At 52.7% G+C, this 26,138-nt stretch overlaps 9 protein-coding genes across 9 annotated transcripts; 6 read left to right on the forward strand and 3 right to left on the reverse strand.

Annotated features, from left to right (window-relative positions):
• The first annotated feature begins 5 nt into the window (after positions 1 to 5).
• B0T26DRAFT_257586 (Mre11 DNA-binding presumed domain-containing protein) lies at positions 6 to 2,805 on the forward strand. Its single transcript, XM_060434022.1, has 3 exons — positions 6 to 195; positions 291 to 1,520; positions 1,579 to 2,805. The coding sequence occupies exons 1-3, from the start codon at positions 180 to 182 to the stop codon at positions 2,535 to 2,537; spliced, it is 2,205 nt and encodes a 734-aa protein (XP_060299217.1). The 5' UTR covers positions 6 to 179; the 3' UTR covers positions 2,538 to 2,805.
• Positions 2,806 to 3,477: 672 nt separating this feature from the next.
• On the forward strand, positions 3,478 to 4,170 carry B0T26DRAFT_606760 (transcription initiation factor TFIID 23-30kDa subunit-domain-containing protein; the record flags this gene model as incomplete). The annotated part of the gene is made up of 2 exons (XM_060435831.1): positions 3,478 to 3,675; positions 3,763 to 4,170. Coding segments are annotated over 2 exons (606 nt in total), but the record flags the coding sequence as incomplete, so codon positions are not given.
• Positions 4,171 to 4,805: 635 nt separating this feature from the next.
• B0T26DRAFT_642793 (uncharacterized protein) lies at positions 4,806 to 5,340 on the reverse strand (the record flags this gene model as incomplete). Its single annotated transcript, XM_060437475.1, has 4 exons — positions 4,806 to 4,839; positions 4,906 to 5,085; positions 5,184 to 5,199; positions 5,298 to 5,340. The coding sequence occupies 4 exons, from the start codon at positions 5,338 to 5,340 to the stop codon at positions 4,806 to 4,808; spliced, it is 273 nt and encodes a 90-aa protein (XP_060299219.1).
• Positions 5,341 to 7,371: 2,031 nt separating this feature from the next.
• On the forward strand, positions 7,372 to 10,403 carry B0T26DRAFT_257660 (uncharacterized protein). Its single transcript, XM_060434023.1, has 4 exons — positions 7,372 to 8,687; positions 8,776 to 8,894; positions 8,955 to 9,186; positions 9,278 to 10,403. Exons 1-4 carry the CDS (start codon positions 7,561 to 7,563, stop codon positions 10,296 to 10,298), a joined length of 2,499 nt encoding a protein of 832 aa, XP_060299220.1. The 5' UTR covers positions 7,372 to 7,560; the 3' UTR covers positions 10,299 to 10,403.
• A 317-nt stretch (positions 10,404 to 10,720) lies between these two features.
• Positions 10,721 to 11,832, reverse strand: B0T26DRAFT_852861 (thioredoxin-like domain-containing protein; the record flags this gene model as incomplete). Its single annotated transcript, XM_060447655.1, has 3 exons — positions 10,721 to 11,071; positions 11,131 to 11,488; positions 11,561 to 11,832. The coding sequence occupies 3 exons, from the start codon at positions 11,830 to 11,832 to the stop codon at positions 10,721 to 10,723; spliced, it is 981 nt and encodes a 326-aa protein (XP_060299221.1).
• A 653-nt stretch (positions 11,833 to 12,485) lies between these two features.
• B0T26DRAFT_772839 (2OG-Fe(II) oxygenase superfamily protein) lies at positions 12,486 to 13,510 on the forward strand (the record flags this gene model as incomplete). The annotated part of the gene is made up of 2 exons (XM_060446566.1): positions 12,486 to 12,709; positions 12,786 to 13,510. 2 exons carry the CDS (start codon positions 12,486 to 12,488, stop codon positions 13,375 to 13,377), a joined length of 816 nt encoding a protein of 271 aa, XP_060299222.1. The 3' UTR covers positions 13,378 to 13,510.
• A 3,026-nt stretch (positions 13,511 to 16,536) lies between these two features.
• On the reverse strand, positions 16,537 to 18,968 carry B0T26DRAFT_871181 (uncharacterized protein; the record flags this gene model as incomplete). Its single annotated transcript, XM_060447918.1, has 4 exons — positions 16,537 to 16,862; positions 16,927 to 17,183; positions 17,245 to 17,614; positions 18,749 to 18,968. The coding sequence occupies 4 exons, from the start codon at positions 18,966 to 18,968 to the stop codon at positions 16,537 to 16,539; spliced, it is 1,173 nt and encodes a 390-aa protein (XP_060299223.1).
• Positions 18,969 to 19,414: 446 nt separating this feature from the next.
• B0T26DRAFT_257685 (amino acid/polyamine transporter I) lies at positions 19,415 to 21,518 on the forward strand. Its single transcript, XM_060434024.1, has 3 exons — positions 19,415 to 19,502; positions 19,586 to 19,864; positions 19,931 to 21,518. The coding sequence occupies exons 2-3, from the start codon at positions 19,649 to 19,651 to the stop codon at positions 21,386 to 21,388; spliced, it is 1,674 nt and encodes a 557-aa protein (XP_060299224.1). The 5' UTR covers positions 19,415 to 19,502; positions 19,586 to 19,648; the 3' UTR covers positions 21,389 to 21,518.
• A 1,655-nt stretch (positions 21,519 to 23,173) lies between these two features.
• Positions 23,174 to 25,495, forward strand: B0T26DRAFT_706016 (TAP-like protein-domain-containing protein). Its single transcript, XM_060441788.1, has 2 exons — positions 23,174 to 24,423; positions 24,495 to 25,495. Exons 1-2 carry the CDS (start codon positions 23,572 to 23,574, stop codon positions 25,353 to 25,355), a joined length of 1,713 nt encoding a protein of 570 aa, XP_060299225.1. The 5' UTR covers positions 23,174 to 23,571; the 3' UTR covers positions 25,356 to 25,495.
• Positions 25,496 to 26,138: the final 643 nt, after the last annotated feature.

Here is a 26,138-nt window from a genome sequence, read left to right on the forward strand (position 1 = left end):
TCAAAGTTAAAGAGTGGCCAGGCCATGTGACTTCGTGATTCTGTCGCGTTTGGCATCACAAAGAATAACGGTATCGCCAGGTCAAGCTCTACCACAGGAACACGCCGTGTGCTCTGCATAATCCTTCTACAAAGTCTCGGTACCCATACCAAATACCAACGGGGGCCGGGTTTTCCACAATGCCGCAAGCTTCAGGTAGGTTTGCAGTCTTTTCCCCTAAGGACGGACTACAGCTTCGATTTGCCCTTGGGATCCAGGCGCACTTGCTGAACATTTCTGACGCGCTGCAGAGACGGATACAATCCGTATCCTGATTTCGACGGATAACCATGTCGGATTCGAGGAGCGAGATCCCATCCGAAAGGACGACAGCTGGCGCACTTTCGATGAGATTATGCAGCTGGCCAAGAAGCACGACGTCGACATGGTCCTCCTCGGTGGCGATCTCTTCCACGAAAACAAGCCCTCTCGAAAGTCAATGTACCAGGTCATGCGCTCTCTCCGCAAGAACTGTCTCGGCATGAAACCCTGCGAGCTCGAGTTTTTGAGCGACGCTGCAGAAGTGTTCGAGGGCGCGTTTCCCCACGTCAACTACCAAGACCCTGACATCAATATCTCCATCCCCGTCTTCTCGATCCACGGCAACCACGACGACCCGAGCGGCGATGGCCACTACTGTTCTCTTGACCTGCTGCAGGCAGCGGGCCTTGTCAACTACTTTGGTCGCGTCCCCGAGGCCGACAATATCCAAGTGAAGCCGGTATTGCTGCAAAAAGGGAAGACTAAGCTTGCCTTGTATGGAGTGAGCAACGTGCGCGATGAGCGCATGCATCGCACGTTTCGGGATAACAAAGTCAAGTTCTATCGACCAGGTCAGCAAAAGGCCGACTTCTTCAATCTCTTGACACTTCACCAGAACCACTACGCGCACACCCCCACGAGCTATCTGCCAGAAAACATGCTCCCGGATTTTATGGACCTCGTTGTATGGGGCCATGAGCACGAGTGTCTCATCGACCCTCAGCGTAACCAAGAAACTGGGTTCTTCGTCATGCAGCCAGGGTCATCGGTTGCTACATCCCTCATCCCGGGAGAGGCTGTTACCAAGCAAGTGGCTATCCTCAATCTCACTGGCAGGAACTTTGCGATCGAAAAGATTGCCTTGAAGACAGTCCGGCCATTTGTCACGGGTGAAATTGTTCTAGCCACGGATAAGCGCTTCAAGGGCCTCGAGAAGAAGCAGGATAACCGCCAAGACATTACGAAACGGCTTATGGCCATTGTGGAAGAGATGATAGAGGAGGCCAATGCATCCTGGCTGTCGATCAATGGGGCCGAAGAGATGGATGACGACGAAGAGCAGCCCCTACCCTTGATTCGACTCAAGGTAGAATATACCGCTCCCGAAGGGGCCAAGTTCGAGGTGGAAAACCCACAACGCTTTTCCAACCGCTTCGCAGGCAAGGTTGCGAACCAGAACGATGTAGTCTACTTCTATCGTAAGAAAACAGGAGCTACCAGTAAGTTACGCCATTATCCGCGAAGTAAATGTCGTGGGTGGGGGTTAACAAGGAGCAGGAAAGGCAAAGGATACCGCAAATCTACCAGAGGGCATCGCAGAAGCTACGGACTCGGCCGACACCATCAAGGTCGATACGCTTGTGCAGGAATTTTTTGCTCAGCAATCTCTCAAAATTTTACCGCAAGCTCCCTTCGGGGACGCCGTCAACCAGTTCGTTAGCAAAGACGACAAGCACGCCGTTGAGCTATTTGTAATGGATTCGCTCTCGACCCAGGTAAGGGGCCTGCTTCAGCTTGACGATGAAAAGATTGCAGACGATCTCGACGCGCACATCGATGATTTCAGGAAAGTTATGGAGAGCAGCTTTGCTGCGGGCCTACAAAAGCAGGCCCAACGCAAGAGACGCTTCAAAGAAAAGCCCGGCGATTGGGATTCCGACTTGAATGGCCACTGGACGGCTCAACCTGGCGCGCTTGAGGAGTTGCCACCCTCACCAGAGTTTGCACCCACGGGCGGACGCGGCCGCGCACAGCACACCTCCGGTGTCACTTTTAGTGATGACGATGACTTATTTGTGGATGAACCAGCAACAGAAGTGCCAGCGAAACGAACCGCGGCCGCTCGAGAAACCAAGAGGGCCCCAGCTAAGAAAGCTGCACCAGCCGCAAAGAAAGCTACTGCGCCAAAGAGGGCACCGACACGGGGTCGCAAGAAGCCTAACCCTTTCCATGACAGTGATGAAGAAGAAGAGGAGGAGGAGGAAGATGTTGTTATGGATGATGACGATGAAGAAGAAGAGGAAGAAGACGAGCCACCGGCGAAAAAACCGCCGCCGCCAAAACCCACCAGAGCAACTCGTAGTGTTGCCAGAGGAGCTAAACAAACCACACTCAACTTCTCACAATCACAAAGGCCTGCGAAAGCTCCGCAAAAGACAATAGAGATCAGTGACGATGAGATCTCAGAGGACGACGCTTTCGAATCTATGCCTACCACCCGAAGCAGGCGTCGATGAATAGACCAAGACCAGATCATCTGTCTGCGTAGTCTGGTAATTGCGATAACTTACCACGGCCACGCAGCTAACATTGCGTGTTTGTTTGACCCTGGCCCCATCTTGGTCTTTTCTCCTTTCTCCTTTCTCGGAGATTAAATGTCGCTGAAGAAGAATTGGGCGCTTTGCACATGTTCAACTACGGTTTACCCGGCATTTTAACTAAAGTCAGGTTTATGCCGGATTACAAATTCCAGATTGCAACTCTGCAAGCAGCCTTCTCATACACAAAACTAAAGATGCCCAGGCAATTGGATTGGGTTTAAGATGAAAGAAGCTTATAAGGTAAAGAAGGGTTTGGCTTTACCGCTAATTACAGTTCTACCACGGAGTTTTTAGTAGGGAGGTTGCATTTACCATGTTGCTTAATACGGCAAATAATACATGATTTATTCGACAACTGGTGCATATTCTATGCGGAACAATGCCAAGTAACTCGTATTTCTTCAATGTTCTGTTGTATTAAGTAAAAAGCAATATTTTAGTATTAGTTTACTCTAGGAGCGACTTCCACAGTTAGATCGTTTACACCTATCACTCCGAACATTCCAAAATGAATACATGTATTTGCCGCGGTATGTATAGCAAAAAGTCAAGTAATTGAACGGCACCGATAGAGTTATACTAGCCGACTTACCACCGTGCAAGAACAAAATTTTCGCCGGGCATATAAAGCGCAAATGTCTAGCTAACAGGATCGCTCGTGGTCTTCGTAGAAAGCAATCAATCCGTTCCTGTCATCCGTCCTGAGCGTCACGGTGTGTTCTAGCCCTCTTCGTCAGAGCGGGTCTCTCACGTGATATCCCCGGAAATCGAGCCCCTCCAACGCCAACCTCCGCCTTGCATCTTCACCATAGGAGAACGCGACAACAAAGCATCGCACAAAATGGCAACCAATTTGCCCACAGAGAACGCCGAGCCAAAAGCTCCTGCCGGGGCTACTACTAGCATGAACGGCACACAATTACCAGCGGAGGCGTCAGCTTCAAATGCGGATGCGGCCATTGCGCCAGTGCCTATCCCAGACTCGAAGGCCGCGACGCGTAAAGATGCGTCGCTCAAGGAGTTCCTCAACAAAATGGACGATTATGCGCCCGTCGTATGCACCCTTCCCCACACTCCTGAATTGCCTGCTTTATTTCCCGCATCCCGCGACTGACTATATCTAACTGACCGTGTCTAATAGATTCCCGATGCTGTAACTAACTATTACATGACGCGCGCCGGGCTCCCGCCACCGCCGCAGACGGACCAGCGCCTCGCCCGCCTTCTCGCCCTGGCAACGCAGAAGTTTGTCGCCGACATTGCCGCTGACGCCTATCAGTATAGCCGCATTCGCGCAAGCAACACCAGTGCGAACAACCCCATGGGCAGCCTCGGCGCGGCAGCTGGATTCCCCGCCCCCGGGCAGCCTGCCAACCAGCCGGGGAATAAGGACCAGGCTCGCGGCGCGCCGCTAGGCATCCAGAGACCGGGCTATGGCGGTGGCGGTCAGGGCGGCAGCCAGAACCGTACCGTGCTGACCATGGAGGATTTAGGCATGGCGGTTGGCGAGTTCGGTGTTAATGTCAAGCGGAGTGAGTTTTACCGCTAAGCTATGGCATTGGCATCACGCGGACGCGGGCGCGCGGGCACAGGCGCAGGCGCAAACAGACCCAAATGTTCATTCTCTTATCATGCTCGTCAAGGAGCATGTGCGCTCTTTCCCGGAGTGCGGACACTAGATTGTCGTCATAACATACACGTTCTGGAGAGGGGTTTCTTTCTTTTTCCCCTGGCCGCTAGGGTTGTCACATCAGGTTGGCTTCAGCGGAATACGGAGTTACGAGCACGGCTAAAGGCGTTAGAGAGTTGTCTTTTTTTCCCTTTGGTATCCTTTTTACAAGCGCAGCAGCAGAAGTTGACGAGGCTAGCTTTCTCCCGCTAGCTCGTCCAGTCAAAGCTGCATACGATGAATGATATATATACAAAGCGTTTTGACACGGCCTGAGCGCCTTTGCGTTAGTGCCCTGGTTACTCGACGCTCGTCCTTGAAATGCAGCATGATGAGAAGAAGGCTTCGGTCACCATTGTCGATCACAGCAAAGGCTCTCCTTGTGTCCTCTCCCTCGACCTCAGAGCCCCAACGCCATTCGCACTGTTACAACTTCCTCTTGCTCAAGGGTTTAAGTCTGCCGGTTATAAACGCCAATAATCCTGAATTCGTCGTTTCTAGAGCCGCAAGTTGGCTTATTTCTTGGCCCATTTGAAGGGCTTCCGTGTTCTAGAGGCATCCAGTAACATGTCAGCCACCGTTCTTTATCCAAGGAGTGCCGAGGACGGGACGTACGTAGAGAACTCGCCGAGCTTGTGGCCCACCATATCTTCTGTAACGGTCAAGTCATGATACACCTTGCCATTGTGGATTTGAAACTTGAGGCCGACGAAGTTGGGCAGGATGGTGGCTGATCGCGCTTGGGTCCTGATCGGCACGATCTTTTTCCCAACCTCGGGGCGCACGATTGGCAAACTGCGCCCAGTCAGTCAATTTGTACGATCGCATAGTCAGGTGACAGGACTCGATATGGTCATGAACCTCGTCGCAGGGTTCGAGTTGGGGTTTCTTACGGGACAATATGCGGTCCTAGCGGGCGTGTGTTAGTAAAGATTGCGACACTGTCCGGATTGGTGAATGAGCTCAATTGAGGAGGATCACCCGCCGCATGAGGAAAAATAACATACCTTTCCACACCGATCTCTTGAGAAGACACCTTGTTGGCTGCATGCTGGGCAGAGGGATGGGACGCGGGCGTGAGAGTGGTGCCCGTTCCTCTCTCGTGGAGGGTTCCTGGCGGAGGGAAATCCCAGGTCGATGTGGAGTGGAAAATATATGGGGCGCGAGATCACGTGTTACAAACCCACTCCAGCACTCTCCGTCCCACCTCACTTGATCAATAAAAACATGATAGCTTCTTTTAAGCTATGTGTTGCCACCTCAAATATACGAGAGACTTTCCATACAAACCACATCCGAAGAACTAGAAGATCAAGAGACGACACTGGTTTTTGCCGCCTTCTCATTTTCTGTATAAATTATGTCAGGTCTCCACCAAGGCTGCAGGTCTCCATTAATTTGATGCATTCGTTATGTCATTATTGCGCTCTTAAACAACAAAAGCCGTCGATCTGGCCCATTGCTAGCCTGGACAGTGCATCTGCTCAATGCCAGCCTCTTCGTTGAATCATGATTCTGAGCGCTACCGCCCGCCGAACCACTTCACATCCTTGCAACGAAGCGGCGCATTGGAATTCTTCATGTTGACTTGTCGTATTTGACTTGGGATCGCCACTAACGAAGGTGTTCACCAGCTCTTCATTCGACTTACAGACCGCCCCGAAGACGCTTATGCTTTATGCTAGTTGTCTCGAAACCAACTACTCCATACTTCACTTCATGACACCCCCACTTCACACTTATGCTTCACAATTATGAGACCAGGTCTACAGTTGAACTCTTGATCACGACAAGGATACAAGGCGGCACGTATCTCTTTAATAATTGCCTCTGGATTTTGCGTCGTGGCCGATGACTGGACGAGTTGTATCGAGCCATCGGTTCTATCGTGACTCGGAAATTACCAGCTCGGTCATAATGAGAAGAGAAAGGCTCATCGTCAATTTTGCTTTGCAGCCGCCACCTGAGCCCTGCGGGGTTGCTATGAGCCAGATTGGAGCCCGGCCAAACCAATCTCAGAATTTCGCGATGCCAAATAACTTGCCTTCTGATATTCATCAAGATATGTGTCTTCGGCAGCTATGTGTCTCATTCTTGCATAATGAAGTCGTATATATGAGGCAACTTTAATCAGATGTGTGTGGAGCTCAATATTTCACGGATATATGGGGTTTCAGACGGCTATGCTCTTCAAGAGCTCGGCCGCCTATGCATGGTAAGCTACCTATTTATCGTCAACAGGTCGTCATTTCTCACACGTCCGATCCCAGACACTAGAAGCCTCATACCCACATATGTGGGCAACCTGTCGCTGAACCCTTGATAGGTAGGCTAAGTATGGCATGAGCCACCCTGGAAGATCAGCGGGGCTCGCATTGGCATATTCCTTGATGACTTTCCAGATAGCTAAGGGCGGTGATCCTTCTCGCTGTATTCGACGGCGATTTGACTTCCTCACCAAGATCAATCGGCCGTGCCACTGTGTCAAAGTGTCAGGGTCTGAACACGAGAGCTCCCTGTTCCCGGTAGGGTGGTGCTGTCTACTACTAACTTCCTCTAAATCATGACGCCACTGCAAGCACTCAATCCAGCTCGTCCCTAGCCCTAAAGGCTTGGAGGTTGCGATGACTTGAGGCTGGGCTGAAAACCTGGGACTGCGCTCGTACTGCTCCCAAGTACCGAGCACATGCGCACAAACAAGATGTAAGTACATACCCTTCCATCTCTAGGCCTAACATGTCTTACGGCGCCAGATGGGTGTACTTGAAGCATCCCCCATGACCCATTCCCGCACCAGTGCCGGACTACTTGCACTAACAGCTTACAGGGGTCACGAGAAGCCGTCCGTCGGCCTTGACAGCTCAGGGCTACCCGCTGTGCGCAAGGAGCCATTTGCCGCCTGCAACCCGGCGGTATAATAGCTCGAGTATCGTGGTAGAGCGGACGGCTGGCAGTCAAAACCTCCCCCTCCCTTTGTTGGTGACGGGTGGGATCTCGAGGCTTTACTGAGAATTCATGCTCGAAACACGCTCTTCACCATGCCAAGACAGCATCTCACACCAAATGCATGCCTCGTGTGTCGCAGGAAGAGAACCAAGGTGTGTTCAAGTGGACAAACAGACCTATCTCAAAGACTTTGCGCATTCTTGGCGGACGTTGTTCAACCTCCCTCCGTTTCTTTATATCCTCATATATTATCGTCTTCCCCCATGGCTGGGGGGGCTTACCTAGGCACCAGCTAATATAACCGCCTGCTAGTGCGATGGCCAGATGCCGTGTCGGAGATGCAGGTCTCGTGGGGAAGAATGCGTATACGAGGACAAGAAGTGGCGAACAAAAGACCACCTGAGGTCCGAGATTGAGAGGCTACGAGCAGAGCAGCGGCAGGGCCATGCGTTGATACAGGCTCTCACCGACAACAGCCCAAAGCAATGGGAGGCAGTCTTGGACCGCTTGCGAAACGACGAGCCCCCTGATGCGATAGCTGAGTGGATCCATTCAACGAGATGCGTACGCGGCCCATCTCAACCACCGCGCGCCGTAGCCGATGGCACTCTGTTCTCCGACGACAGCAACTCTCCGCCCTCGGCCCCGAAATCTCGACTGCCGTCCTCCTTAGCCCCGGACCTGACCAAAAGACTCCGAACTGCCAGCCTCAGCAGTCCGCGAAGTCGGGGTCTCGGCCAGTCCGGGAGCTCACCTGAGAGCGCGTCCCGGGCCAGCTTCTCTGCCGGCTTCTCTGCCGGCCCCTCTCCAACAAGCCACTTTTCGTTTCAAAATTATGCCAATCCGGCCTTCCCGCCGCCCGGCGTTGAACCAAGCATCTCAGCCCTGGGTATTCTGCCGCCAGGTGCACGGGTTCCTGTAGAAACAACCCTTTCTAAAATCCCCGAGGAGCCAATATTGTGCACCTGGACGAGCGTCACATCAGACACGCGTCTTGTGCAGCGCTTACTCGCCAGTTTCTTTTCGTGCTCCTTCCCCTCGTTGTCGCTAGTATCACAATCTCAGTTCATGGATGACTTCCGTCACGGAAATCCACGGTACTGTTCCGAGGCACTTGTCAATGCAATGCTAGGCCGAGCTTGCAAGTTCTTTGATTCCGCCTCCCAACTCATCTCCCGAGTCAGCTTCGGCGACGCCTTCTTAGGAGAGGCCAAAAGGCTGCTGGCTTCTGAGCATACCCACGTAAACCTCCCTAGTATACAAGCCCTAGGGGTGCTCGCACTGACCGAGATGAGCCATGGCAACGACAATGAGGCTTGCGATCTCGCCGAAGAGTCCGTGAGGGCGTCTATCCACCTGAGCCTCCAAACCCAACAGCAATACAACCAATTAGACGATGACTTCAAGGCCGTACGGGCATTGGCTTACTGTGGAGGGTTCTCACTGATCAGGTAAGCAGTACCTAGCATGAGAGGAAGAAAGGGCGAAAACAAGACCATGACCAACATATGCGGGTTTCTAACGCGCAAGCGCAACAAGGATTCTACGACTTCTTGCAGGCGATCTTGAACCCAAGGCCGGCCCTCTTTTCATGAGACTTCAGCCCAACTCGCATGACTTGGGAGAAGATGATGCCCCCCAGGCACGGGTCGAACGAGGTTCAGCCAGCTCCACCGCCGCTGGATGCTGTAATGAAGCTAATCTTGTGGTCCGCTTAGGGATTTCCTTGCAAATGCATTTTTTTGCCGAGCTGCAACATTGCCCTCCCCTCGCTCGGTTTGTGTTCGAGATCACGGAAGCAGTCCATACTTTTTCGTCCTACAACTTCTCCCAGGCTATGACGGCCGATGATTTGGAAGCAGCATACGAGAAGTGCATTGGCTGCTACAAGCAGTTTGCAGAGGATTCCACACGAATTCCTGACGGTGGCCCAGATCTTTTATTTGCCCAGTAAGGCTTTCTCTGCCCATGTCCGGATTCTGATTACACCCCTTTGGCGATTTTGTGAGAGAGAAAACAATGTGCTAATCTAAACTCCAAGCATATGGTACCATTACTGTTTATTCCGCCTCCTCCAACCCTTTGTTGCGAATACGGCGAGCCTTGAAGATGATGCGGTCCCCCGGCTACGCAATGACGTGACCCCCCAGTTTGTCTGCCGGCAGTCCTCAGAGGCCATCATCTTCCTCACTAGCACATACCAGACGCGACACTCGCTTGCGTATCTGCCCCCATTGCTTCCGCATATGGTACTTGCCGCCGTTCTCTATCAGCTGACGCTCGTCGTCGACCCGCACCACTCGACCCAGCAGCAGCAACATCAGCAACATCAACAACAGCCGCAGCAGCAGCGGGTATTTCCCGGCTCTCCAGTCCCGGTGTCCCCGCAAACCGCCCACGGTTCACAGCACTACCTCAAGCCAGTCTCGCTTGGTCCCATGCCTCCGTCGCAAGATACCCTTTCCTCGCAGACGCCTGACTTCTGGATGGTCCCTCCGGCGTCCCCAATTGTCCTCATGCAGGCGCGAAGAGCTACCCGCCGTAACACCTCGGACATGTCGTCTGCGTCAACATGCTATTCCGCCGGCTTTTTCAGCGGCGCTTCAGACAAAGACGACGTCTCTACCTCAGAGGCTGGCTTGGACATGCTCCCAATCTTCACGGCAAATCCAATCGATCTCGTCACCATCGGGTCGCTCCAGCTAGGCTCCATGGGCTCCCAGAATCCCAGCGCCGCCGAGGCAGGCCGCATGCTACGTGACCTGGGCCCCGTGAAAAACCTCGTTGGGTCCGGACTCAACTTGACCCTTTTGACCGAGGCGCTGTCTTTTCCCATGAACGCCTTCCCTCTAGCATCCCATCTGCCCGTTGCAGCAAGTCTCGTGTTCCAGCAGAAAAAAACCCCGACGCCCGACCAGGCGGTCACCAACCGACCCCTGGATTCCGCCGAGGCTGCTGCGTCTTACCAGCGGCTTGACTGCGTCGAGAAGACCGGTGCCACCATCTCATCCCGCGCCATGCCAAAGAGCAACCCGCCGGCCTCGACGCCGTTTGCCGTGTAAATAACAAATTCCTTGGAGTAGGTAAGTGGGCGTTGGTGAATCTGATGTTGTGTGTTTCGTTTCTGTCTCTGGCGGCTATGGCTGAGCCTCTAGTTGCCGTGTACATTATTTCATTTTGCATTTCTGCGCGTTCCGGTCGTTGCCTTGCAATACGATGGCTTGAAGGGCGGGTGATGTAATGTTTCCGTAATTTTTGGAATAACTTCGGGTCAATTAATCAAGACTCTGTGTGTTAAACAGGTTAAAAAGGCATAGCTGTTGGTTCTAGACCGGCCAAGCTGCCAGACATACACAAAGTATCTAAATGGCCGCTTACAGATGGCACGGTAGAATATAACCACCTCTACCAAGGCATCTTAGCAGGTAAGCTGTTTATTTAATCCAACTAATGTATCTCAACTTAGCATAAAATGCAATCTTAGTCAGAGCTCCTCATGGCTCCTCCCCTCCTGTCCCGATCCTGCTTCTTGGTTCCAAGGCTTGATATTCCCGTCAATAATGTCGTTCAGGAAGTCCTCGACATTCTTGGCCGTGATTTTCTTGGCTCTCTTGTAGGGAAACATATCCCCAGTGTTGCGGTTCTCCAGGGCGAGGCCCGTCTTCGCTCCGGCCTTGAGCCCAACGGCCGGCAGTATGTCCGAGTAGTCGTCGGCGTCGGTGATGGCGAAATGCAGAAACTCGGAATACTTCTTTGCCAGCGGCCGCATTTCTACCCTGTACGACTCTTTCTCTGCCTCGGTCGTAGCGAAGTAGTGCAGTATGCTTTTGCCGGTCTAACACAGCAATGAAAGTTAGACCCGTCACAGACTAATACTAGAAGTGACGGACTCACCTTCGTGTATTGTACCTCGTTCTGCCTCGTCAGCTCTGGAATCAGCGGGTCTGAACACAGCTTGACAAAGTCCTCGAGCGCCTGCACAGTCGCGACTTCTGTAGTCACGTGCTTCTCATCGTCGACGTTGTTGTAGCACGCCAGGGCAGATGTGTCCTGAATTGGCGAGGAGACGACGAAGCTATAGCGGTCGCGGTACTGTTTTGCCAGCGCCTTGAAGCGCTCGTACAGGCTCCAGTCGTCCGGGAGAGGGTGTGCCATGATGACAACGTCATCCAGGAGCCTCAGGGCACCGGCCGTGGACTCGACTGTCTCAATCACGAACGGCTGGAGGGCGCGGTGAATAAACATGCCCATTCTAGCAATACACCGAGTCGATGATTAGTAAATCACGTAAACTTGCTGGAGACTTGGCAGGTTGCATAGTTACTCTCTGGCCTTCCTCTCCCCTCGATACCGATCCATTCGGCCGTCGCGATGGTACAGACGGATTGTCGGGAAGGAAGTTACATCGAGGTGCTTGCACGGCCTTGGGTGAGCCTCGCAGTCGAAGCTGACGATATTTGGGTCATTTTCTGCCTTTTCTAGCAAAGCCCACTCCTTCTCTAGCTCTCGGCTGGCGTCACTGTGAACTTGGGTCAGTGAAGTCCACCCTGAATTGAACAGTGGTTGAGATAGAAACCCGTGGCTCTGTTCATGCATGTTCGCTTACTTGGTTGGCTAGAAAGATGATCCCACAAAACTTAGCGCCTTGCACAAGATCATTGTCGACTCTAAGGGATGCTAGTTACCAAAACGACTATAATAGACACCTACAGTCAGCAAACTTGAACCAGGCTGCGTTGAGAGTAGAGAGGTCTGGCTACTTGCATGCAATCAGCGTGTATCCGCTAGAGTCTAGAGCATCCTGGAGTTTGGTCTCGCCGACATAGTCCCAAGCGCCAGCCAGTCGAACGAAAACGGCAGCCAAACATGGAGCCCAGCTGATAGAAGACTTCATTATCTCGGCTTTGCTCGCATCTTCCCGCAAGTCTGCCAAACTAGAATAAACAGGGGCGTGCGGTTGTGATGGACAAGCCCACAGTGGACAGGCTGGCTTGTTTCGGGCTCTGGGAGAAGACACATTAACAGTTTAGCCGTCATTGGACAGATGCGACCTTGTGAGGCGGTGTTCGACACTTTTTGCGACTCGGTACCGCCCAGTCATCTGCAAGCCGGCTAAAGGCCGTCGCCGCATTGCTCGGGAGTCGGTAGCTCTGTTGGAGACGGAACCACTCGACACGGCCTCACTAGCAGCCACGTTTTCAGCGCGGCGATATAACGGCCGGTCAATTTCAAGTGAAGTAGGATCAAAAATGAGGCCAAATACCTCTCTCCTAAGCAGTATCGGGGCACTGGTCGGCCTGGTTGCCAGTTCAGAGCAGCCAGATTCTTCCGGACTACAGGTTCCCTTGTCGTCTAGCGATGAGATCTGTGTGCACCCCTCTTACCAGGTCCAAATCATCTCGTCATCGCCACTGGTCATGTACATCAAGGACTTTCTGACAGCGCAAGAATGCGCCCATTTGAGAGCCATTAGGTAAGACAGGCCGTAGCCCGTAGATACTATCAGCACATCCCTCTCATATCCGTGCTGTTGCTAACCGAACCTGCAGCATCAACTCGTTCCGGCACTCGGTCGTGGCCGACGGCAAGCGGTCCGCGCAGCGCACATCGCAGTCGACGTATGTCGAGAGCGACCACGTGGTGCGCTGCATCGAGGAACGCGCGCTCGCGTTCCAGGGCCACGACGTCCAGCCGTCGCAGCTCGAGCCGCTGCAGCTCGTCAAGTACGCGCCGGGCGAGCACTACCACTTCCACGCGGACTGGTTCTCCGATCCGGCCTACAAGCTCGCCGTCAACGGCGGCAACCGCGTGTCGAGCTTCTTTGCGTACATCTACGTGCGCAACGACACGACCGGCGGCGGTACCAACTTCCCGCTGCTCAGCCCGCCCGTCAGCGACCGCTGGTGTGATGTTGTCGACTGCGACGAGCCGTACAACCGCGGGCTGACCTTCCGCCCGGTCGAAGGAAATGCCGTCTACTGGGAGAATTTGCACCCCGAAGACGGCTCCGGCAACCAGAAGACGCTTCATGCTGGCTTGCCCGTTACCGCGGGCGAGAAGATTGGCATGAACATCTGGACGAGGCAGGCTCCGCTCAGCGACGAGGCCGTGGCAGGCTTGCATGATTATCCCGACTTGTAATCCGACAGCAGGAAACTACCTAGGTAATGAGCCTCAGGAATGGAACTAGGGAGGGACGATAGATGCTGATAGAAGATGCTGCTTTCACTTTGGAGATGTTGCGCTCTTTTAATTGCTCGAGATTAATGCTTACGATGTCCCGCTTCTATTCAGAAAAATTACAGCAATTGAACTACTGGTCGCTGTTGCCTAATCTTATTAGAAGCCGTTGGGCTGCATACGTGGCGCACATACTAGCCACCTATAGCCTAGTTCAAGAAGACCCGAATAATTGCATGATAATCAAGTATCTAGGCTACGCCTACCTTTCTTTCCTCTTCCTAATATAAGCCCTCTTCTGCTCACTTTCTATATACCGTCATAAAACAACTCTTTCTATAGTTCCTCCCTTTTACTAGCTTGGCACTTAGATAAGATTGATAAGATCGGTCTCATTAATCGTAACGGCATTAGCCGTAGTCGCTAGGACATGCAAGGAATGGAGTGAGTGACATGGCGTCTCTATAGATGGTCGGATCCTTTTTAGACTCCCTCGCGTCATCTCCAAGTATGAAGACCTTCAAGCCGAAAAGGAAATAATGGCCGACGATATTATCAATATTCTACGCATTGTTAACATCCCGACAAGCGCCCGAACGAAGATACCAGAAGGCATTTTTAGGCACAAGTCTTTCGAAACAACTGGACGACCGCAGTCCCGGTCCTTCGCCCCTCCGAGTTAGGCCACAGAAACGGAAAAAGAGTTTATGGTTCGCGTTAGTACCCTTAGCGATGACCTACCTCCATCCCGCACCCAAGTAAAGACCCACAAAGACACGCCGTACTCTCCTCCACCGGCCGCCAAACCTCAGCGTAGGTGAGGCCAGCCGGTTTTCCTAAAGCCAAGCCTCAATATGGAAATGGGTACTATTGTATACATGTAGCTCAATAGCAACTGAAGTAAGATCAACCCGGCATTTACGACCCTACTCCCAGAATATACAGAGGCCACGGCAAAGGCGGTGGCTGTACCCAACTTCGACGAGAAGGAGATTGAGCGCGTCTGAAAGCGGAATATCAGGATGGCGGTTTTTTGGGCGCGTAGCAAGCTGTTCCGGAAGCTGGCGTTCGACAGGGACGACCTGGTGGCAGCAGCGCGGTTTGATAGCACGGAACCCGACTTTCGCCTCCTAAAAACGCGAACTTATTCCCAGGTTTTTGAGGATAGAAGGAAAGTAATTGAGGAAGTCATACGCCTCGCGCACACCAATTCCTATCCACCGTTCAAGTTTTCGAGCCTGGGTTCGAGTGGTGAGTTGACCTTCTCTGTATTATACCTCGATCTGTAGCAGACAATGTGCTAATATAGCATTGTGTCCTAGAAAATTCAACGACGCAAAGCGATTGGGGAAGGCAGCGACAAGGCTCGTCTAGGCTTGCGATATCTTGCAGGTGATTTTGGGAGGAAGGTTTCACCCTAGGTATATAATCCGCCTTTAGCCCCCGAATATCCACAGAAATGGACCACCCCCCCTGCTCTAGATTTGCCGTGTCCACCACGACCAACAAGAATAGGAGGCGCAGGTAGGCGAGAAGGCCCAAAATATGTTCCATTCCCATGAGAAAGTGGATAAAGTTGACAACTTCGAGCTTCGGTGAGCCGAGGCTGAGCCGGGATAAAGCGAGCCAGATTTTAGTCTAGCTATCTTTGAATGAGGCTTAATTTTTTTAGTTGCAGACTAACTCAGTCTGCCTCTAAAAAGAATTCTCTTACCTTATACTTATTACCTTTAGTTACTAACTAGATCGGGAATAATTCTCCTCGAAATATAAATACGTCTTCACTGGCGGGATAAGGCATCTAAATATATATACACTTTCGGAACGAAAAACTGAAAGGTTAAGGAATTGGTCTCAGGTGAGAACAACTTCAATGGATTTCGAGTCGTTGAAAGCCAAATCTCTAGTACAAGTCCTGCTCTACCAAACCCTCTGGCAGCTCATGACCCCATTCATGTCCCCCGGTATGGCGACACTGATCATGTGGAAATACTTCGTCACAGTAATAGGGCGACGACTGGAAGGAGAGTTTATGCCCAAGTAGTCCAGCCAGGGTATCTCGCTCCTCCACAGGACGAAGGATGAACGGAAAGTTAATACCAAATAGTCCAGCCAATACGTCACCCACCTCAACATCACTTGGGGCTAGGCCCGCGAACAAAAAGCTAAGATCCCAGGAGAAGGTAGCTAAAGGTTCAAATGCTCTGGAGTCTGAGACGAGGCTACTGATTAAGTCTTCGCCTGGACAAAACATGTATGGATGATACGGTGCTGTTCGAGCTATGCCGTGTGCTCGCATATCTGGTATCCAGGACGGTAACCCCAGGTCCGTAGGCCCTGGGACGAGAGGGAGAAGAGGGTAACCGCAGTTAAAACCCTCCAGTATTGTTAATGACATAGTTTCCGAAGAGACCTGGGCGGTAGTCTTAGAATAATCGGGTATGGTTTTCTTCCTGTTAAATGTGCAAATACCAAGTATTCCGAAAACCTTGTTCCTGGGATCGGTGGCTTTCCAGTGTATGGTGCGATTAAGTTGGGTGGGAAGGCTGGGATTGATTGAGTCTCTGATAGCAGCAAGGTTTCGAAGCCGGTAGATAAATTCACTGAGCTCGCACGCTTCTTCGACTTCGAGGTCAAGGCATCTGGAAAATTTGGCGATATTTTCCGTGAGTCCTTCTTGGTTGCCTAGGTGAAATAGTATAACTCGGACCAAGGAGTAGAACTCCGTCCAAGAAAGAGCCTTGCGACCGCAAAAGAGAAGTGGATCTTCCGGAGCCCGGGCGAATTCCTGGATAACCCAGACACGCTCGAACTAGGCCCGCTGACAAAGCTTAGTGAACGAGGTTAGCATTTCCCTCGGCAGGCTTCTTTCAACCTTGCGGTCTCTGATGCAGTCGAAAAGAATCGAAAAAAGGAAACAGGTTCTTGAAAACCGGGTATCATCAGATCCATGGCAAATGACAGACGCGTGGCTAATCAACATCTCGGCTCAGGTTTTAAAACTCTTACCAAAGAGGGGGTTCCAGCTCGTCCTCGATTCTCCTTGCGTCTTTGTCCCGGAACAAGCCCGATCCATCCCTGTCTGCACAGTAACTACCGTGACCTCCTTTTCATACAACGTTAGTAGCGCCCGTCATCGCCCATCATTCCAAGAAAACTGCGTGCACTCGGACCAGGCCCGCTGGAAATGTCGCTGCTGTCGACGTCGACTCTCGGTTCCGTGAGTAACCCCGCCCAGGGCTCGAGTTGGCGACCCAGAAACGCTTGAATTGCCGCCCGGAGGTAGCGTTTCGCCCTTGTCTTTGCCACGATCGTGTCATTATCGCAGCTATCGATCGTGTCTCTGTCGCCCGCATCGCTGTCGATCATGGATGCAAATATCACCTGGAGCCGCATGAGGTCGCCGTCAAAGTCGGAGTCTGTGGCCACCACAGGAACATTAAAGTCTTGATGCAAAGGAATGTCAGCCGGCTGTTTGTTTTTGGGAAGAAACAGGGGAAGTGAACAAACATGGACTAGGTCGGTTCCGCAAAGTCGGGAAGATTGTGTCCCACATGCTATTCCATCTCTCTTCATCACTGCTGTCCCCAATGTCAGGGTCCAGAACTTCTTCGACATCCTGAACCTGCATGAACGGGACCCCATGGGGTGGGCGGGTTGTTGGGATGCATCCTCGGCCGACGTGGCTCTTGATGCCTTTGCTGTCGCGGCAGTCCTCGAGACAGATGTCGCATTCATAAGACCGATGATATCGCTTGAGGTGTTTCCTACGCAAGAGAGTGTCGGCATTTGTCATCATTTAACTAGTAAATTGAAGCGTGGACATACCAGAGCTGGGCAGAAGAGTACAGAATTGGTTCTTTGCAGCTTGGTGATCGCTGAACCTGGGGGTGGATAATTTCAAACGGGCATCGAAATGACCTCGCGGCATTCTCGCCGTCCGCTCCGCCCAAAACAGAGTCAAAACCATAGACCAACGCCCGTGGTCCTCCAGGCAGCGAGTGAAGCGTCCGAATTACTGCCTCGGCAGAACCCAAAGAGGGATCCGCTTGCATAGACCTGGCGATTCGCTGATCAAGGTCCGCAAAGACGCTCGTCTTCTCGCTGGACGAGCCGGTCGAGGTCGAGGCCGAGTGGCGACTGCGGTTTGTTGTTGCTTCGGTGGCATGGTCTGTTCTCCTGAGGGTCTCTTGGCGAACTAGATTTGGCGTGGAATTAGCTGTGTCTACCGAAAGATGGCGCTTGCTTAGTGATGCGTGGCCGGGATAGTGCTGGGATTGAGGATGGTATCCGGCGGCTTGGGCAATGTAATAGTCTGGAGATTGGTTGAAGCTGATGTGGGTTGCCGTCGGCGATAGCGAAAGTTCGTGTCGTGATGGGACGGGACTTCCGCTTAGCTCTTTGATTATGCTTGATTCCCCGAATGGCGTGGAAGGACCGACCAAGGGTAATCCAGAGCAGTATGAGGAGAGGGTTGGTGTCTTCTGTCCGGAGTGGTTTGAGCTAATCGCGAGGCCTTCGAATGAGCTGCTACTTCCCATTCCCTTAGAGATGGAAGTTCTGAGCCTGCCCTTTCGCTCTAGTGATTCCATGTACATCGCGCGAAGGTCGCTAAACCGCTGTCGAAATTCGTCCAAGGGACTTGCAGCGGCATTGTCTGCTATCCTTGAGGCAACGAGAGTAAGGTTAAGAGCCCTGTCCTCTTTGAGGGGCTTGAGGCCCAGAAGATTACGCACGTTCCGGTCGCTGAGGTTTTCTCTGTCTGTAGATAACTTCCATATTGAGAACCCCGAGTCGCCTTGGAATGAGAACCGATCCGACATGCCCGTAACTGGCTTGGGGACAAGGTCGGCCACTAGATAAAATCAGCCCGGGTTGGAAAACAACGCTGCGAAGCGCTTTTCTTTCTCACCTTTCGTCTTCACCATGGTATATCTCTTTCCGTCGTCGTCTAGTAACAGTGCTACTAGAAGAGGTGAAACGCTTTGATCCACAATACTTGTCCGGTTCTTCTGACTGTCATGCGTTGGAGCCAGACTAGCGTTCGTAGAGGTGGCGACAGAAATGCTTGAGTCTAACGGTCCAGCCCTCTCCTCCCAGAGGGAAATGGGACGCCAGAGCTGGATCTCCCCCTGGCCTCTGTACACATCGTTCTTCAAGAAGCGAGACCTGATGGTGGCGCTACAAAATGCGTCATTTAGGTACGCAAAAGGCACATATCCGGTGATGGCAGTTTGAAACTGAAAGGCGGCTTCTCTGTTGGCGAAATCATGGTGTATGTGCTCTGGAGACCTGCCAAGACCATTGATGACGGTAATTCTCCACCTCGTACAATCGTTGAACGGATACCGTCGCTCAAATGGATATTCGAGGATAAAATGCGCCTCCGTCAGGCTGTACTGGCGAACCAGTTGTCTGTTATCGGCAGCTGGATATTCTACCTTGATGACCTCGTCGTCCGCTTCTGTAATCTCCAGCCGGTAGTCGACATTTGTGCTCAGAGTCGACGTCGGAGGAACCAGAGATAAGGAGGCCGGGATGTGCTCCATCATGGTATCAATGTCGGACGTCGACTCCAAAACAAGAGTACGTGACCACATACCAAGACATAGGGGCGGGGAAGACATTGATAGTAATACCAAATACGAGCTGCAGGTGCGTTGTGGCGTCCCTCAATTTGTTCGAATGCTGTGTGGCCTTATGCACGCTGCCAATAGTGTTGATCATCAACAGAAATTTCATTGGACGCCCTTGTTTGAAGCGAACTGGAGCCAAAGCTCCTTTCGTCTCTGACAGGTGGACGTGGTGGCTGCGGCTGAGGCCCGTATGTCTGCATCGGGTGGCCAAGAAAAAGGCGTTGCGCCAGGTAGGTCAAAAAAGCGGGCGTTGAAATGCTAGGCAGGTAGATAAGGGAGCCTTGTCCGTCATTTTGGTCATGTCAAGGTCTCGCAGCAACAGCAACCGAGCTCACAACCATGCCCAGAGCTGCTGTTGATCCCGCAGGCAATGGGGCGGATGGCCAGAACCTCCGAGATGAAGCTGATCTCATTGCAGATCAAGCTGCCGTACAGCATTGCGGGGCCCAAGTACGAATCCCCAAACCTGTTCGCTCCCAAGTTATACTTAGGTAGTCCTTAGAGTGGCTTACCCATATCTCGGTCATATTTAGGTTGTCAATTTCATCCCACGACTCAACAATCGCCTGAGTCCCTTCACTGTCGGCTGTCTAATCATGAACAAGACGATTGGGAGCGGCATCTTCACACAGCCCTACAACGTCGTGTCGGGGGTTGGGAACCCAGCAGCTGCCCTGCTGCTCTGGATAGCAGCCGCCCTCATCGTCTGGTGTATTTCCATCTGTTGGGTTGAGCTGGGACTCAGTATTCCCCGTCATAGAGTCGCTCATCGCCACGTATCGACACCGAAATCGGGTGGTGACAAGAATTACGCAAGTCGACCCTGTTCCGTCCTCTCGGCAGTGGCCAATATCTGACATGTTATGATACGCTTACAGCTCGAGTACATCTTCACAGTCCCCGACTTCTTCATATCTTGCGTATATGGCATCACATTCCTCATCTTTGGGAATCTCGCCGGCAACGCAATCCAGTTTGGCGTTTACATGCAGACGGCCATCAATCCAAACTGCCAGGAAGGCTGCATGCGGTCTGGACCCGTTGTCGGTTGGGCCCTGGGCGTCCTGATTTTCTGCGCGCTCATCAACATCATAACTCCCAAAGGCTCTATTCTCATCAACAACATGTTTGCCGTCCTTAAGGTGTCGCTGGTCATCATCATGATCTTCCTCGGTATTGGATGGAGCCTGAAATGGGGCGGTGAAGGGTGTAAAAGCATCAAGTGGGAGTACAAGGGCAAGGTGGGCGGATTTGGAGATGTGGTTCAAGCCCTTACCTTTGCCATTTACCCGTCGACGGGTTTTGAACAGCCCTTTTACGTCCTCGCCGAGGTCAGACGGCCCAAGACACTGTTCGCGCCGACTGTCATGTCGACCATGGCACTGATACTGGTGCTCAACCCTCTCATAAACACGAGCTACTTTTGCGCCAACCCATACCAAGGCAGCAATATCAGGTCTGGCCCAAACAGTCTGAACACAACCAACGCAGCCATAAACTTCTTTTGGACCATCTCTGGCGGCAGGGCCTCTGACGGTGGGCAGGGTCTCCTCCGTGGCGCATCCGTCCTCTTCGCCCTCTCTATCTTCGGCAACCTCTTGGCCGTCATCTACACGGCACCCCGCGTCAAGCAAGAGATCGCCAAGGAAGGCATCCTACCCAAGTCCCTCTTCTTCGCCGCCAGCAAAGACAGCCTCCTCTCCCGCCTCTTCACCAAAAACCCCGCCGACAAGGAACAAGCACCTATACCGGCTACAGCCCTGCATCTCATGTTTGAGATTATTTTGGTGTTGTCTGTCGGACTAAGTCTCGCCCCAGGTGAGGCCTATAATACGCTGACCTATCTCTACACCTATGTCATCACTGGGATTCTCGGCTTTCTCGCCGTCGTCGGCTTGCTGTATCTCAAGGTGGATGCCTGGCTCAAGCCACAGACGGGTCGCCGTTGGAACCAGAAGCGGGAGTACCGCCCGATGCTAGATCCCCTGCCCTGCATCGTTGCTGTCGTATCTCTGGGACTGGTTCTCTTTGGGGCCTTTGCAAAGACCTCGGTAGTGGTCACGGACGGACAGCCGGGGTGGCTGAAGCCGGCAGTGGGATGGTGCGGGTTGTCGCTGGGGGTCATTTGGTGGCTGGGGATGGAGCTCCGGCAGTGGAAGGGCCAGTATCGGATCCGGAGGGAGAGAATTACCTATGTCGAGGCGGTTGATGATGCGGATCCGGTGCAGACGGCTGAGATGGTGATTGTCGAGAAGGAGTATTCGTCGCAGCATCATTGGCCGGCGGACAATCTGTCGCAGCAGGGGCATCGAGTCTTTATCAGTGTCATTCACTAGAGTAACACAAAAGGTTGGATTCCTACCGTGAGCCTCACGATATTCTTTACCTGAAAGACGCCCTTCCACAGACGAGCGAAGAGACGCCACGCATCTCAAGACCATCCCGGTGATGAGTACCAGTGTTCCAACAACATACGCTCCAGCACAGACTTGTACGAAGGCATCAGAATGGCCCAAGCAGGAACAGGGTAGAGCTGCAGCTTAGTTCTCGATAAGCTCGCAACCAAGACAATGGGCTCCAACTCATTCCTCCGACATGTCAGAGTATAAGGGCATCGGTTCCGGCATTGGAAATCTTGTTGATGGGGATCCTTTTGCGTCAGACATCGGAGACTTTATGTACGTCAGAAGAGAAGTGAGCTGTCAGATCCGACGTGTTGTCAGGCTACATGACGGCTTGGCGGCACCTCGCCGAAATCTGCCGGGAGAGCAGTGCCATTCGGCGATGCCTTGATGGCTAACCGGTCCATCATAGGCCGATACAGACTCTTAAAACTCCGCGAGAGGTCTCGATGACCCCTTTCATTTTCACTGTGCAAATGGGGATATATCAGGGGACCAACTCTCCCGGTGGTGAAAGCAGCGACGCAGCATACGAAGGGATCCTGTGTGGCTTAAGGTGGAACGAGGTCACGGCGTCGAGACCCGTGTGTATGTCAACAAACACCAAGAAGAAACAACTATAAAACGGAAGGACGGAAACTAGACCTGAGGGGTGAGAATTGGACCTCGATAAGACCTGGACGTGAATTTTCTGCCGGTAGAAAGGATACGCAGGTACTTACACGAAAAGACCGGAACCGGAGCCGGGAGCCGGGAATGGGAATGGGAGTGGGAACTGGGCCTCACTGGGTAATTTCCGCCAGGCAGAAAAGAGACGTACCCGGCCTGATAAAGCAGCAGCACGATCTGCCGCTGTGGGTGCCTGTGTAACACCGTAGGGGTTATGGCGACGAGGATAGGTGTGGCGCTACAAGATGGAAGATGCGTGGTTGGGGAAGGGGGGGTTGGCTATGTGTGATTAACTGAAGCTTGTCCCCCTCCCTGGGCTCATCTTATACTACTCGACCGTTGCATGTAGCTTGCGCTCATTCGAGCTAAACTGCGGAGCTAAACTACGGAGTATTTCAGCTCGGATGGGCCCAGGTTTGCCACCGGCCTCGCCACCACAATCCAGGGAGTGGCTGTTACACATTATAAATCCAGCCTTTGAAAGTTTCAAAACCCCATCTCTATCTCCGAAAATTGGGAACCTGCTTCCTGGTTCATGAAGACGACCACCGACCACCTCTTTAGTGCTGTTTTTAATGATGCAAACCTCAGAGCGAGAGGAAACCTCTTCGTCTCACCCTAAAGCAACAGATACGCTGGGAAAGCTCCTAGCAGTCATATCTGCCGAGCGAGATCAGACAGGGGTTGAAACCCTGTCCGACTTGGAATCAATCAGGAATATCCCCGAGGGGGTCCGTGAGGCATCACGACCGCCACCTTTACTTTTATGTTCTGTTGAATAGTTGCGCCCATGGATTTAAGTGCGAGAGTTTCGGTGTGCTTAATCCCTCCCGAAGCTTAGGGGTGGCGATGCTGTTTGACGCGTCATCTTCGGTGTCGCTGTTCGGTCGCGCTAGGCGCTTTTCTCGCGACTAGAGAGTTCCGTTGGTAACTCTGGGAATGGGGCTATGCTGGCCGTGCCACAACGACCCACAACCAACACTTTTGGTAGTAGTAGAAAAGGAAACAGAATCCCTGCTGATTAAAGTATGCCGTATGATTAAAGGATCAGAAAAATCAGCCCAACCCATGAATAGACTCAGTTGCTTGTACGACAAGGCAGAACCAACCAAAGGGGCTCAACGGGCTTCAAAATTTAGCCTCCAAACGGAGACAGTGTTTGAATGGTGTTACATTCGTTGGGAATGTTTGCTCACAGTCCTTGGCGCTTGTCGGGGCTAGCCGGAGCAACCCCGAAATTGAGGCTTGGTCGAGAGAGATCGAAAAGAAGCCAAATAAATAAACAATCAATATAAAACTGGACGTTGTTGCCCACCTCTTGGCGACCGAATGACCACGAGTCTTCAGCGGATCGAGACTGCGAAATATTTCTGCAGGAACTCGATAAATTTTTGAATTCTATTAGTCCCTTCTTCTCTTCCCATTCGATTACCACTCTGCTCGCTGCCATGCCAGCCGTCTCTATTCGGAATGCCTTGTGGCCGCTTGCAGCCTTGCTGGTGGCATCAACCAGGACAGCGTCCCTTGAGAAAAGGCAGGAGAGCCTCGCCAACTTCACCTGGACCTCGATTGATCCGTCTCGAGACCTGCAGTATCATGACTGCTACAATGGGTACAGGTGCGCGCGTCTGGAAGTTCCTCTGGACTGGACCAATACCAACAACACGATCTCGTCAGGGGTTGCCATCGGTATCGCTACTCTTCCAGCCGTGGTTCCCGATACCGACCCTTCCTTTGGGGGCACGGTGCTGGTCAACCCGGGAGGTCCGGGCGGATCAGGCGTCGAGATGGTTTTGCTCTTTGGAAAATACCTGCAGGGCATTCTTGACGGCGATAAACACTATGAGATTCTCGGCTTTGACCCTCGGGGCGTGGGGAGTAGTACGCCCAGCTCGAGTTGCTACGCCAACATTCTCAACCGCGTCATGGATGTAGTCCAGCAGGGCGGCATGCCACCCGTCGGGTTGGGGGACGTCGGCTTGAACCTCAACTATCAGGCTGCTGCCGGGTTTGGGCAATTGTGCGGCCAACAAGCTGGGCAGGAGAGCATCTTCGCCCACATGTCCACCGCATCCGTCGCTCGGGACATGTTGGAGATTGTAGAGCGGGTTGATGCTGCCTCGAATAGGGCCAGGATAAACTCATCAGTACCTAGGGGCGCAAACAAGAAGCCCCTTCTCCAGTATCTTGGAGTGTCGTACGGAACCATTCTTGGGAACACCTTCGCCTCCATGTATCCCGAAAGAGTGGGGAGGATGGTTCTCGACAGCGTTGCTGACGCCGACGACTACATCAGTGGAGTGAGTTTTCGTCCCATAGCCACCCTAGTCTCCAGGAATCGTGGCACTGACCGTACGTCTCTATCCACTAGACATGGAGAAAGAATCTCGATGACACGGAATCGGTTATCGACTATTTCTACCAAGTCTGTTTCGATGCCGGAGATGCCTGCCCATTGCGGCAAGGCCAAGACCAGAGCGCTGCTGACGTCCGGAGACGCGTTGATGCCTTCATCCAGACCCTTGAAACCAACCCCATATCAGTTGCGCAAGACGGGCGAGTCCGTCTGCTTACGTCGTACGCGGTCCGCAGTACAATTCGTCAGACGGTCTACAGCCCCGTCTGTGGGTATGAGCCTTTAGCCATCGCACTAGCCAATTCCGTCTTGAAGGGAAACCACACTCTTATACTCTCCGGTGGCGGCAGCCTCTGCACGAGAATCATGCCCAATCACGTCCCCGTCGACTGCTCATGGTGCGCCGAGGCGTCGTTTGGTATCCTGTGCGGAGACTCGGCTTCTCTTGCCGCCAAGGATGGGCGCAACGTGTCCTGGGCTAGAAAAGAAGTCGATTTCCACCAGAAACAGTCTTCAACCGCGGGGGAGCCGTGGTCGCGAATCCCGCTCTCGTGTGTCAACTGGCAATTCAAGCCCAAATACACATTTTCGGGACCGTTCGGGAGTTCGGTGCCGGTGCTGTTGCTGTCAAACCGCCACGACCCAGCCACGCCGCTGGCAAATGCCTTCACTCTATCGCGACGCCACAACGGCTCGGCTGTTGTGGTGCAGGAGTCTTATGGCCATAGTGCGCTGCTAGTATCGACGAGCAACTGTACGGCTGACATCGTGCGCAAGTACTTCAGTACCGGACAGCTCCCCGCAAATGGGACCTCTTGTGCCGCCGATTGTGCGGTGTCGATCCCTTTTACCGCTTGCCCGGGCCTCATAGAATAGGAGGAGAAAGCCGTATATATTTAGATAGTGCTTTTTTTTCTTCTTTTTTTTCTTCATTACACTATTACAAACCACTGGACTGTTAGGGTCGTCTGTCTGTAAGGGAGCACGGGCTCCACAGGATGCTGGGGTTGGTAATTATGAAGATAGAACAAAGGGCAAGCTCCTATCGCATGGGTAATACAGTCAAATCGGAATGCCACTCAAAGTATATGAGCGCAGTGAATGTGTATTGCTTGCTTGAAGAACCAAGCAAGAACTATCTAAAACCGTGGGTACGGTCATCGTATTTATTTAGTTATGGCGGGCCAGTAAGAGCTGCGCTCTTACTTGTCCGACAAGAAGGAGCTGCCTGGCGCCGGGCACTGCTAGCGTGCCGGGCCATTTTCCTGGTGCCAAGAGCCCTCTTGGCAACGGGCACCGTCTGATTGGCCCTCGACAAACGGGGCCCCCAGTCTTGCCTGAGGCGCTTGCTTTCCGCAGCCGGTCCAGTACGAACCAGTGTTACAATCTGGACAACAAGTCCACGGAGCTAGGCCCGGCCTAGGATTGTGGGGGTCTGGACGGCAGGTAAGAGATAACAGGAGACAAGGAGTATCGTGCACAGATTGCGAAAGACAGGCTTTCAACACACAACCAATGTATGCTTAACCAGATGCATTGATAGCTGCAGAACCGTTCTCCCAGGGGGAGCGTTCTGCCAGCTCCTATATAGAACTATGACAACCAATTAGAATCCTTATCCTATGTGCTCAGTGCGCTCCGTATGCTCAGTGCGCTCCC

The sequence above is a fragment of the Lasiosphaeria miniovina genome, assembly GCF_030549165.1.
Source record: "Lasiosphaeria miniovina strain SMH2392-1A chromosome Unknown B0T26scaffold_3, whole genome shotgun sequence".
Classification (NCBI taxonomy): Eukaryota; Fungi; Ascomycota; class Sordariomycetes; order Sordariales; family Lasiosphaeriaceae; genus Lasiosphaeria; species Lasiosphaeria miniovina.

What these genes read in the sequence shown, in the direction of transcription:
- B0T26DRAFT_257685 (XM_060434024.1), top strand. Translation starts at nt 19,649, where the DNA reads ATGAACAAGACGATTGGGAGCGGCATCTTCACACAGCCCTACAACGTC. An exon ending in CGGGTGGTGACAAGAATTAC is followed by an intron (nt 19,865 to 19,930) that starts GCAAGTCGACCC and finishes ATACGCTTACAG; the next exon opens with CTCGAGTACATCTTCACAGT.
- B0T26DRAFT_706016 (XM_060441788.1), top strand. Translation starts at nt 23,572, where the DNA reads ATGCCAGCCGTCTCTATTCGGAATGCCTTGTGGCCGCTTGCAGCCTTG. An exon ending in CCGACGACTACATCAGTGGA is followed by an intron (nt 24,424 to 24,494) that starts GTGAGTTTTCGT and finishes TCTATCCACTAG; the next exon opens with ACATGGAGAAAGAATCTCGA.
- B0T26DRAFT_257586 (XM_060434022.1), top strand. An exon ending in TAAGAAAACAGGAGCTACCA is followed by an intron (nt 1,521 to 1,578) that starts GTAAGTTACGCC and finishes AACAAGGAGCAG; the next exon opens with GAAAGGCAAAGGATACCGCA.
- B0T26DRAFT_257660 (XM_060434023.1), top strand. Translation starts at nt 7,561, where the DNA reads ATGCCGTGTCGGAGATGCAGGTCTCGTGGGGAAGAATGCGTATACGAG. An exon ending in GGAGGGTTCTCACTGATCAG is followed by an intron (nt 8,688 to 8,775) that starts GTAAGCAGTACC and finishes AAGCGCAACAAG; the next exon opens with GATTCTACGACTTCTTGCAG. An exon ending in CCAGGCACGGGTCGAACGAG is followed by an intron (nt 8,895 to 8,954) that starts GTTCAGCCAGCT and finishes TGGTCCGCTTAG; the next exon opens with GGATTTCCTTGCAAATGCAT.